Here is a 12,832-nt window from a genome sequence, read left to right as displayed (position 1 = left end):
AATCTGTAACTTCAGGGTCTGGCCCCATCCCCAAAGAAAGGAACCCTCTCAGAGGATGAGGCAGTAGAGATGACAAAACAGATTAGCAAGAAAATGACGTTGAGCACCTATTAACTGAAGGAGTTCCCTATCTCTAGAAGAGCTGGCAGAGATCTTAAATATTATTTGATTTGCAATGTAATGGTACAAGCCATCAACATACTGTCAGAGAGGAAGAGGCGGTAGATTTGATTACATTTATGTGGGCTTATTTCTGGGATCCTAACTATACTCCATTTATCTGTCTATTCTTTCACCAACATCACAGCCTCTTGATTACTAAAGCTTTATGGTGAGTCTTAAAGTCAAGGAGTGTCAGTCCTTTAACTTTGTTCATCTTGCTAGTATTGTGTTCACTATTTTGAGTCTTTTACCTTTCCATATAAACCTTAGGGGCTTCCCTGGTGGCTCAGACAGTAAAGAATCCACTTGCAATGCGGGAGACCTGGATTCAATCCCTGGCTTGGGAAGATCCTCTGGAGGAGGGCATGGCAACCCACTCCAGTATTCTTACCTGGAGAATCCCCATGGACAGAGGAGCCTAGTGGGCTACAGTCCATGGGGTCCCAAAGAATTGGACATGACTGAGTAACTAAGCACAGCACATAAACCTTAGAGTCATTTTGTCAGTATCTACAAAATAAGTTGCTCAGTTCTTACTGTGATTGTGTTGAATCTATAGATCAAGTTGAAAACAAATGTAATCTTAACAATATAAAGTCTTCCTATACACGAACATGGAATATTTCTCCATTTACTTAGATCTTCTTTGATATCTTGTTTTAGAATTTTATATTTTTCCTACTATAGATCCTGTACACATTTTACGAGATTTATACCCAAATATTTACTTTTTTGATGTTATTTAGCACTTATTTATGTTACATTTTATATATGACTTTATTTCATTCTCACAACAATCTTATGAGATAGATAACATTATTATTCTCATTTTACAGATAAAAAACTGAGGTTCAGAGACGTTAAGTAACCTGTTTTAGGTCACACAGCTAAGTAGAAAAGCTGAAATTCAAAAGCAGGCCATATTTTGATTCCAAAATGCCTGCTGTTAACAACTAAGACACAATGCCCTCAAATACAATCTATACTGAAGCATATTTAAAAATCAGTAAAAAGTATTGCAGTTTAATTCTGGTTTGCTTTAGAATTACCTATGACACACAAGTACAAGGAAATCACAGAGTAACCTTTCTTTCTCTTCCTAGAAACCAGAAGACCGGCCACCTTTCTCCAGACTCTTGAGTCAACTGGCTGAAATTGCAGAATTGGGGCTTTAAAAGAGACTCAGTGCTAGGCCATGGGCTACAGATCCTAAGTGGGGGAAGGAGGTCTTCCCTTCACAGAGCATTAAAAGCTGCCACCAGCCCAGGACTCCCCAGAGGCAACTGGCCTTTCGCACCAGTCCCTAAGCTGCCACGGAGGCAACAGCCTGCTAGAGGCTGGCACCAGGCCACAGGCAGAAGGCTCAGCCACTGCACTGGGAGCCGGGCCAAAGCAGCAGTGATGTCCCTACCCTTCCTCCAGCCTCTTCTGCGTAATGCACAAACCTCAATCAACAGCTTTAAGGCAACACTTCTTGCACTTCTTAGAGAAGGGAGAGATGGTGTAGGACCCTGGATTATTACCTTCATTATTATTTTAAACATGGACCTAAAGTTCATGGTCAAGGGATTCTTTATTTGACCCAGCAATACAGAATCCCAGAATATGGGGCAAGATGATCAAGGAGCATGAAAATTTCTCAAGGAGAACTAGTGAGTTAATTAAAGTCACAAAGAGTAAGCTCTGCCTCTGTGATGCTGTCAGCCACAGCTTCCTGCCTCAGAAGATGATGGAACAACTGCTTACCTCAGAGACCGGATATGCTGAGAAGTAGCTTTGTGAGGTTTTACTCATAGAGTACACTGCCACCTCTTGAGGAGAGCATGATGGACTGGGGTGAACAATTCTGATCCCACTGCTGGAGCATTGGGTATCTGGCGTCTGGGCAGAAAGAGGATGTCAGATGATGGAACCACCTGGTACAAGGAAAGGCCTTAGGTTGTTACCACTTGGATGCTCATCTTTAGTACCAAGTCAAGCAGGTGACTCTGCCTCCCCTTCCATGCTGAATGCTTCCGCAGGCATCCTGGGTTGGGGGGGGGGTGGGAACCATGGCTTCTGTAAACAATCAGACCCCTCTCTGCATTCTTCCATCCTCATCAACAGAGTACAGACTTGTCCCAAGCACTGTGGCCTGGCAGAGAAACTGAAGCTTGTTTCAGCCCTAGAGATTTGCAACTTCAAGGTTGAGACTTCAAGTCTCTCTAAATTCTAAGGGACGAACAAGAGGTCTGTGTTTGCTCAAACCATCTGTATGAAAACTGAGTCAGGTACTGAGTCGGGGGCTTCCAAGATGCACAAGGATGCCTTTTGTTATTGAGCACCTGAATATGCAAAGTGAAAATGTACAGAGCTAAGGACTTATCTGCAGAATCTCAGTTCACCCTGAGTTTACACCAACACTGTGAGGTATTGTTATAATTCCCATTTTACAGATAATGGAACGTTGGCTTTGAAAAGCTTGGACACCTGCCTGAAGTGACAGAGCTAGGAAGTATTAATATAGAGCCCACCTCTGTCTGACTCCAATGCAGTTTCTCTATTTTTATTCAATACTGCCTCCTACTGAGGGTCAAAGAGATTGCAGAAGAGATAAGTACAGCAGAGGGGAAGAACCAATAAAGCCCACACAGCACCATCAGCAAGTAAAGTTGATCCTGTATAGAGCAGTGTGGTTGTCGATGTAGCCCTCCAGCTTGGAATAGGATCTTTATTTCCTCATCTATATCCTCACCTTCATTAGAGTTAATGACTTTGGAGTTATTAAAGGAGTAATTAACCCTTTGATTCACTCAAACCACCAGAGTAATACTGCAAGAAGCTGTTTATAGATGGGCTTCAAAGTGGCTTTAAAAGATTCTCCTGCAGAAGTATAAATACTTCCTTTAATTATCACTTCAACTTTGAACTGGCTGCGGTCTTCTTGGACACTTTCTGGGAAAGGGTATTCCCTGATGTGAGAGAGATTTAATTTTCCTACCATGTTCAGATAAAACTCTCAGAGTGATTACTGGATGGTGTTGAAGTCAACTCTTTCTAAATCATGTGATATTTTGACTGCCTGGTGATGCAGATGCACAACTTTTAACTACAACTATTGTGACACTGGTAGCTTCGAAATAAAACTATCATTCAGAAGATGACATTCTTCAAACTTATCCAAAACCATCCCTGTTTACTTTTTTGGCATTTTGTACATTCTTTTTTGGAACCTTTAATTAGAGATGATTTCTGGAACATCAAGCCTAGAAGGAAAACATCAGAACTGACTGATTTTCTGTGGTATGGTTTAGAATGATTCTCCCCTGCATGGTATTATCTTGTTCAAGCTCAGATTCATTGAGGCTTTAACTCAACACGTGTCAAGAGTTTACCTCTCAGTGTTCTGAAAAATGGACTTCCTGCCTGTTTGGACTTTTTTCCCCTCTCACATTTTGAAAATGGTGCCGTGTGTTTACAGGGAATTACCCTATGCAAAGTTTTGGTTCTAGACGCATTTGATAGATTCTGCATTGTGTCCTTTTGAGACTATATATTTATATTTTACTAGAGTGAATATTTATTACTGTACAGTCATTCACAATTAAAATGTTACAAATATCTCCTATGCTTTGTAAAGCACACCAAGTTAAAGGCTGGGTCTAGCAAATAAAGTTGTGCATTTTAGTGAATATGGTATCTATAGCCTGGGTCCAGATTTAGCCAAATGTCAGACAACCAAAAGTTTTCCTTAAATAATAATGGTTACATAGTTTCACATTAAACAGACAAGTAAAGACTATATATCACTTAACATTTTTTTCATCAAGTAAGTATCAAATGCTTCCTATGTTCCTTTGATTGTTCCTTCCTATGTTTTGTCTTTGCAGAAACAAAATTGAGAAAGACACAGTCTTTACATTCCAGGTATGGTTGAGAAGGCAGACATATACACAGGCAAAATTATAATATGGGAATTAGAGCAACAACAGGAATAAGGTCAAAGTAGAAAAGAGCTCATAAAAAGTAATGGAATCTCTCAAAGGGCAATGTCAGTAGAAACTTTCTAGAATCTTGCTACTCAAATTGTGGTCCCCGGACCAGCAACAGCAGTATTACTAGCCTGTGAGAAACCCAAATTCTCTGCCTCCGCCCTGAGATACACTGAATGAGAATCTACATTTTAACATGATCTGATCATATGTACATTAAAATTTTGGAAGCACTACCACAGAAGACATCACATCTAACTCAGTTTTGAAGATGAATTACGGGAGTTTTAGGCAAGCCAATGGGCAGAAATAAGACAAGTATTTTCCAGGTAGAAGGATAGAGGAAACAAAACATATTGAGAAGCTATTATCTGTTTATCATTGCTGGAACATAAGGAGAGAGAGAGAGAGAGAGAGAGAGTGTGTGTGTGTGTGTGTGTGTGTGTTTGTCGTCTCAGCAAAGGTGAGGATAATAAAAAGAGTAGACAAATTGAAATTAAGGCTATAAATCTACAGACAAGGACCTAGATTTTAAAACACACACACACACCCAAAAAAAATACTGGAACTCTAGTTGTAGAGAAAAAAAAAGGTCTTTGAATAAGGACAGAAGGTCAAATTTGCACTTAAAAATATATTCTGGCACCAGTGTGGTGAGTGGATTTGAGAGAGGCAAAGCTGGTGCAAGAGAAACCAATCTGGAGAAGATGTCTGCCTTGTTCCTAGTACCAGATTATTGTTCATACTCATTCACTGTCATCTTCTGTGTGGGTGAAATGTGGAAATGTAATTTGGAGTCTTTAAGCCACAGTTCAACAGCAAGGCACATCTATTCTCCTTCTTAAAATCCCAGTGGAATAAAAGCTGGGTTATTATAATTCTGGTATATTGAGCTCTCCCTGTACCTTTCATTTCACCAAATGCCCACATCTACAGCAGGAACCAGCTTGTGCACCAGAGGACCATTAAGGACCAATGAGAAAGCCTTTGGCTTCCACACTGTCCTTTGTGGAATTCACCTCTGGGCTTGACTCCCACTGGCAAATGACCCAGAGAGGAAACTTATAGAGCAGGTTGGATGAGCAGATCTGCTTCTCAGAGAACATTTATCCTGCAGACTCTACTCTGCCTGGGATCTCCCAACACACAAGACCACCACACTCAGGAAAAGGCAGAATATATGCCATTCAGCAAGAGGGGCAGGGTGTGTGTGTGAGTGCAGAAGGAGCCGCAGATTTTTTTGAGGGGCTCAGAAAGGTGCTCTGATCAGGAAGAGGGGGATAGAGTTGAAGCTGCATTCAAACAGAGAGCACATATTTTCACTTAGAGTAGATATTTATTTGCAGTGACTTTGAGGAAAGTGCTAGAAATTTGGTGCACCAAACTCACTGCCCAGAACCACCCCTTGGTGGCAATACTGTGTGTGAGGGAGTGGGGGTGGTATCTTCTATGACTGTGATTCTTCTCAAGTTACCATGAGCAACTGGCTTCTGGGATAACAGAATCATACAGATACTGTTAGAAGGAGTTTTAGAGATCCTTTGTTACCATTCACCTGCTATTTCTTGGCACTATGTCAGGCATATATGATGAATAAGATACCTTATCAGTTGAGGACCAAACACACCGCAGTCAAATTAAGATAACTCAAGGAGGGCCTATTACAAAAGAACTACTTAACACAGTGTGGGTTTAGATGAACCGCAGGAAGTAGCAAGAAGGAAAAGAGCTGCCAAGGAGCAGTTACTATCCCCAGGCCCCCAAAAGATGAGGAACTGGAGCAGTCATTTGACTGCGGAAGCAGAGTCACCTGGAGAAAGTTGCCTTGAGAGGACAGGACCTTTAGTGAGGGACAGAGGAAGCCCAAGGCAACATCACAAGGAGGAAACTGCAGAATAAATATGCTGGCCCCACTCTCTTCCTTCCCCTATCAACTGCTGTGGCTGATTGTTGGCCAATCCCTCTGTCCTCTGGAAGTCAGAGGACAAGGAAATTCTAGTGCAGTTGTCTACAGGCCAGTCTCCAGGCAAGAAGGCATGGTGAGAAGAGTGAGAAATAGGATTAGAGGAGCAAGAGAAGATATCCAGTACAGAGGCCAACCTTCCTGTAAGAAGCCTCAGCTAGTAAAAGGAAAAAACGCATAAATAAATGCAGTTGATCCTCCTTATTTGCAGAGTCTATACTTACAAACTGCCTACTCACTAAGATTTATTTGTAACCCCAAATCAATTCTTGCAGCCTTTCCACACACGTCATTCATGACATGCCCATGCTCAGAATCATGAAAAATTTGAGTCACTCTACAAGCACATTCCCAGCTGAGGTTGAACAAGGCAAGGCCTCTGCCTTCTCATTTCAGCTCATACCATAAATTAGGGTCTTTTCTGAGGTCTGTTTAGTGTCACACTTTTTGCACTTGTGTACACTGTATTGGTCATTTTGCTGTTTAAAATGACCCTTAAGCATAGAACTGAGGTACTACCTCACGTAAGTAAAAGAACACTGTGATGTCTGTTACAAGGTAAACGTGGGTTAGGTGAATTTCACTCGGCATGATTTATGATGCTGTTGACTGTGAATTCAATGTTAATACATCCACAATACATACTAAACAAGGCATTTTTGAACAGAAATATGCATAAAACAAGATTATGTGTAAATCAGGTGACTTTATAAAACATAAACACAAAATAATGAAAATCAACTGTGATTGCAAAGGGCTGCTGGAGGTCATATGATGAAACAGAGGTCACAGTACAGTGAGTACAGAGAAAGAGTGAAAACATGCAAGGGACCAGGCAGGGCTTCACAGAGGAAGTGATATTTGAGCTGTGTCCTAAAGGGTGAATGGGAGTTCCTAAGAGAGGGAGGACCTAGAAGAACATGTCAGACCAGAGAAACTAACGTACATAAAAACACATCTTATTCCACCTTCTTCCCCAGCATTATTTCTATGTTAGCACTGGGAACCTTGGGGCCCAAAGCCAGCAGGTGCTGGAGAATCAGTTAAAGGAACTTAGTGGATTCTGGTTCCTCACCACCCAGATTCACATCTACTCATTCCCCTCTCCACCCATCTAGAGCTACCAAGGAGTTCCTGGTCCCTTTTCATTTTCTCAGGTTCACTTTGAGTACAAACGTCTATAAGCTGAGACAAGCTACACATTTATTTGCTTTTCTGGTGTGTATATCTCAAAGCACTTTCCCATCTAAGATGATGTTTGATCTCTCCAGCAGCATTGAGATGGAAGAGTGGGTGAAGAGGGGGTCTCACTTGATAGAAAAGGGAAGTGACACACAGCATGCGTGATGTTGTAGAGCTACTCAACACAAGCAAGATTAGAACTCAGATCTTATTCCAAATCACACATTCTTCCTAGAGATCATGTCAAAATTTGAACCATGATGATAATTAAAAAAACAAAAAAACAAAAGCTCCCATTTTTGAGCACATATGATGGCTCTGCTGAGTGTGACACTGATTGTTTCATTTAACCTTCCAAGAACCTAAGGGAGAGAAACAATTATGATCATCTCAATTTTATAGATGCAGAGTACGGGGCTCCCTGGTGGCTCAGACAGTAAAGACTCCACCTGCAATGTGGGAGACCTGGGTTCCATCCCTGGCTTGGGAAGATGCCCTGGAGGAAGCATGGCAACCCTCTCCATTCTTGCCTGGAGAATCCCCATGGGCAGAGGAGCCTGGTGGGCTTCAGCCCATGGGGTCACAAAGAGTCAGACACGACCAAGCAACCAAACACAGCACATGGGGCTCAGTAAACTAGGAAAACCATTCATGGTCCCCTAATTAGTAAGAGGCAGAATGCAGGCCTGAAGCCAGACCTGTCTGTTCCCAAATTCCATGCTCTCAACCATTTGGTGGGGTTGATTATAGGGCCACGATGCCAGCCCCTGAGAATACAGTGGCACCAAACTCACTGTACCTCAGCTACACTGTTGCATTCCAAATCTGGAATACACTTGAGGTCTCCTTATCAGTTCTTATCCAAAATTACGACTTAGCAGCAGCAGCAGCAGCAGTATTTGTTTAAATAACGATGAAAGTTTCTTTGCTGTCAAGTTATACATAAAATACGTGACCTTCAGGGGAGACCAGTTCTCTAGAAGTTGTGAGATGTGAGCAGTGAGAAAAAGAAAGCAAAGAAGAGAGGGGATGCCCCCAATATTTCACCTATAAATCAACAGGATTCTGAAGATTTTGTGAGGATAAAATTTGCCCATCCATACACAGTACTTGGCATAGAGACTGATTCCAAAAAAACATCCAATAACTGTTTAAAAAATCTGCTTTAACAAATTATTTCAGATTCAAAAATGGAAATAGGCAACCCAGTTTCCTATGAAAAGCCCTGGGTCTGGGTCCAGCTGACCTTGGGCAACCCTCCCCTCTCTGGGCCCCCATTCTTTCATGTGTAAAATGAGGCAATTTTAACCAAGTGGTCAGGCTTTATCTAATGGACAATGTAAATTGAGCAACTGACCATCAAGATTCTCTTTTCCTGCTAACTACATGAATGTTTGACTACATGAATCAAATCTGTAGCAAGCTCATTGCACATGGAGATATTTTTTTTGTATTTATTCACATTTTTTCTCCATCTCATATCCTTTTTCCTTTGTTAAAAACATTATTACTGATTTAGAAACATTTTAATACCATATGTCACTAAAACTTGTATTAAATATGTTTTTTGAATAAGATGACACAGTAATGAATACAAGGATTCTGTTTGGGAGGAGGGAAATAAGACTATATATAATTTGGTTAAAAGTTAAAAGCATGAGCTTTGGTCTCACTTTCTTGAGCAAGTTATCTAGCCTGCCTTAGTTACCTCAATTATAATATGGGACTAATGGTTACACTTTCCTCACAGGATAATTTTAAACATTAAATGAGAAAATGCACTTGATAAATGTTAGCCATTATTAACATTTATGTTTCCTCTCTTCAGAACCAATTCTGTTGTTGTTGTTGCTGGAATGTGTCTTTTTTATTTAAACTTTTTATTTTATACTGGAGTATAGTCAATCAGCAATGCTGTGATAATTTCAGGTGCACAAAAGAGCGACTCAGCCACCTATTTATGTGTATCCATTCTCTCCCAAACGCCCCTCCCACCCAGGCTGCCACATGACATTGGGCTCAGTTTCCTGTGCTATACAGTAGGTCTTTGTTGGTTTAGCCGCTGTAAATCTCACAATGTGTACATGTCTATCCCAAACTCCCTAACTATCCTTTCATGCCATTCTTTCCCCACCGGTAACCACAACCCAATTCTCTAGGTCTATGGGTCTGTCCTGTTTTCGTAACTAATTCTTATGCCCACTCCAGATGCTCCACTATTGGTTTCCATGAAGCAAGGTCTGCCAATGGATTTTAAACGGAGACCTAGGTGTCCTAATTGACTTAGGGCTTTTCTAAAAACAAGGCAACGTTGCCACACACAGAACCACAATACGTGGCCTATAGCTTTGCAAGCGGCAAAGCAATTCTCGCCTCATAGCTGTGGTCCTCTCACTGCTGATGGTGCAGCCTGGGTTGAATGCGAAGGATATCTGTCTGAAGGCAATAGAGAGAGAGCTACAAGTTTCAAGCAAGATGTAAGCTAAGATTTCCCTTTCAATTATTTATTCAATCCACTTTTACTATTATTTCTATTATTTTACGTAATAGAACACCTGTTATGTACTAGGCCCTGAAGATTCAATAGAGAGTAAGATACCATCTCTGCTCTCTTAGATTTTATGTTCAAATGGTGGTATACAGGCAAGTATATCAATAATTACAACACAGCATAATAAGTAGTAAGGTAGAGGAAGCCCAGGGAGTATGAACGCTGACCCTAATCCAATTCAAACAGGGAGGGGTCATGGAGGAAGTGACAGCTGAGCAGATATCAGAAGGATGACTTGAAGTTAGCCAGCATTGTGGGGGAAAGTATAGAAAGTGCAGGAAATAGAGAGATTGTGCCAAGCAAAAAAGCCCAGACTGTGCAAAGCCTAAATGCAAGAGAGAATACAGCAAATTTGGGAAGTGTAAAGATTCCTCTTAGCTGAAACAAAGCAAGCTTTTTCACAGCAGAAGAGACTGGAGAGGTATGGAGACAGACCATGCAGACACTTGCGGGCCCTGGGAAGGAGTTCTGGCTCCATCCTGAGAGCAGTGAGAGCTAGTGTACTTTAAGCCTGGCCTGGGCATGTCCTTTGTTTTAACTCACGCAGTATCCCACAAGCAGCGGGACCTTGGAGTACATCTAACCTACTTCATTGTGCAGATGAGGAGATAGGTGAAGTGACTTATCTCAGGTAAATTAGTTGCAAAATCAGGACCAAACGGCAAGCCTCCGTATTTCCAAAGCAGTGGTTTCAATAAGATCATGTTGCTTCTCCTCTTAAGCAAACAGAATTCAGGGGTCAGGAAATTATTTTTGCCCAAGATCTAACCAAATATAGACATAATCATCTTTTTTTGTTTGTTTTTAAGCAATGTGTTCCTGCAAGGTGAAAAGACAGGGAAGGAACCACAGGGAGAAATATGTTTTCCAGAAATTTACAGCATCTAAAATAATATGCCATTTAGAATGAAAATCGAGTCTCTCACTGTTACATATTTGTAATAACTGACACCCAAAATCCCAAGGATCACAGTAGGAAATTAAAAATTAAAAAAAAAGAAAAGGAAACTTCACTTCTGGTTTTCAAAGCCATCCTCCACAAACACCCCCACAGCCTTCTCACATGGCACCAGTGAGAATATATATTAATATATATGACATATATGTATATATATATATATGTCATCCTTTCTGAAATAGCAATCTAAATTAGAATGAGTGATGTAACATCAAACCACAAAGGATTATGAATGCTGTGTGCTAGGGAAATGATGTGAGATCAGTGAGGGCAAAGACTTTCACAAGTTCTTTGCTGAATGTTGAATAATGGGGCTCCTCTATAAATAGCCCTGATAGGAATAGCCGAGTGATTAACTAGAAATTTGTGAGCCCTTCAGAAATATTTCAGAAAGTTTCCCCTGTAGCAAAACTTTACCCCTTAACTTTAAAATGTCTCAAGTGTTTTCAAATTATTTACCTTGTGAAGTAGGAAAAGCAATTCATCTTCCCACATTGTAGACAGGGTGGCATCTGAGGCACAGAGTGGTGAAGTGACTTGTTCAGGGATCCCAAGGTTGGAATTCAGTGCTGCCTGACCTCCCCTGGCTTGAGGGCCCACTAGGAAGCTTAAAGAGACCTGTTTCTGTGGAGAGCACTAAATGAGGTAAGTCTTGAAGAGAAAGGTGCCTGTCTTCTCAGTTCTTTCTCAGGTTTTGCCAGAAAATACTTCCTGTTACTGTGTATTTGCCTTTCTGTCCGTTAGGCAATTAATTCTTCCTGAATGAACTAAAAGCCTCTTGATGAAAGTGAAAGAGGAGAGTGAAAAAGTTGGCTTAAAACTCAAAATTCAGAAAACTAAGATCATGGCATCCGATCCCATCACTTCATGGCAAATAGATGGGGAAACAATGGAAACAGTGACAGACTTTATTTTCTTGGGCTCCAAAATCACTGCAAATGGTGACTGCAGCAGTGAAATTAAAAGAAGCTTGCTCCTCAGAAGAAAAGCTATGACCAACCTAGACAACATATTAAAAAGCAGAGACATTACTTTTCCACCAAAGGTCTGTGTAGTAAAAGCTATGGTTTTTCCAGTAGTCATGTATGGATGTGAGTTGGGCTATAAAGAAAGCTGAGTGCCAAAGAATTGATGCTTTTAAACTGTGGTGTTGGAGAAGACTCTTGAGAGTCCCTTGGACTGCAAGGAGATCCAACTAGTCCATCCTAAAGGAAATCAGTCCTGAATATTCATTGGAAGGATTGATGCTGAAGCTGAAACTCCAATACTTTGGCCACCTAATGTGAAGAACTGACTCACTGGAAAAGATCCTGATGCTGGGAAAGATTGAAGGTGGGAGGAAAAGGGGATGACAGAGGATGAGATGGTTGGATGGCATCACTGACTTGATGGACATGAGTTTGCATAAGCTCCAGGAGCTGATGATGGACAGGGAAACCTCATGTGCTGCAGTCCATGGGTCCACAAAGAGTCGGACACGATTGAGGGACTGAACTGAACTGAATGAAGTTGAGGGAGGTCCCTGCTTAAGAGATGGCAGCTTTGGGGCGTTGCCCCCAAGGAAGTGAAAGGGAGGGTGAGAATGTATTTCTGAACAAGTGGAGCAGTATTTGGGATCAGATTCTGTTGGTGGAAACCCCTTCTCCCCAACCCTCAGGTTTATTTTCTGTCCCTTCACTCTGTTCTTTTTCTTCACAGAATGTCTCTCAGTCGAAACTGGACATTTGCTAGGTAAATTTATCTGGTCTCTCCTAAATAGACGATAAGCTCCAAAAGGACAGGGAGTCTGTCTTTTGTACACCAGTGCCTACTCTGCTCCTGGCACGGTACTTGGAGCAAAACAGGTGCTCGATAAATATTAGGGAGATAAATGAGCACTTGGAAATACTGCGAGGTCTATGAGATACCAAAGAAGCCCAAAGCTTCAGTCCTCCCACAGCTGCAGGTGTGGCTTCCAGGCCTGGGAGCTCCTGGGGAACAAGTCCACCCTAAGCGGCGCTGTTGGCTCTCCTTGCTGGGGTGAGTCCGAGATGCAGGCCAGGATG

At 41.5% G+C, this 12,832-nt stretch overlaps 1 protein-coding gene across 1 annotated transcript in view; it reads left to right on the top strand.

Annotated features, from left to right (window-relative positions):
• Positions 1–3,833, top strand: part of ITK (IL2 inducible T cell kinase) — a 62,344-nt gene extending 58,511 nt beyond the window's left edge. The window contains exon 17 of the mRNA XM_027545826.1: positions 1,266–3,833. Within this exon, the coding sequence (XP_027401627.1) occupies positions 1,266–1,337 (72 nt within the window). The 3' untranslated portion in view covers positions 1,338–3,833. The remainder of the gene's footprint in view (positions 1–1,265) is intronic.
• Positions 3,834–12,832: the final 8,999 nt, after the last annotated feature.

Source organism: Bos indicus x Bos taurus, chromosome 7 (assembly GCF_003369695.1).
Source record: "Bos indicus x Bos taurus breed Angus x Brahman F1 hybrid chromosome 7, Bos_hybrid_MaternalHap_v2.0, whole genome shotgun sequence".
In the NCBI taxonomy this organism is placed as follows: domain Eukaryota; kingdom Metazoa; phylum Chordata; class Mammalia; order Artiodactyla; family Bovidae; genus Bos; species Bos indicus x Bos taurus.
Note: the sequence above shows the minus strand (reverse complement) of the source record. Positions and strands in the feature narration are given on the sequence as shown.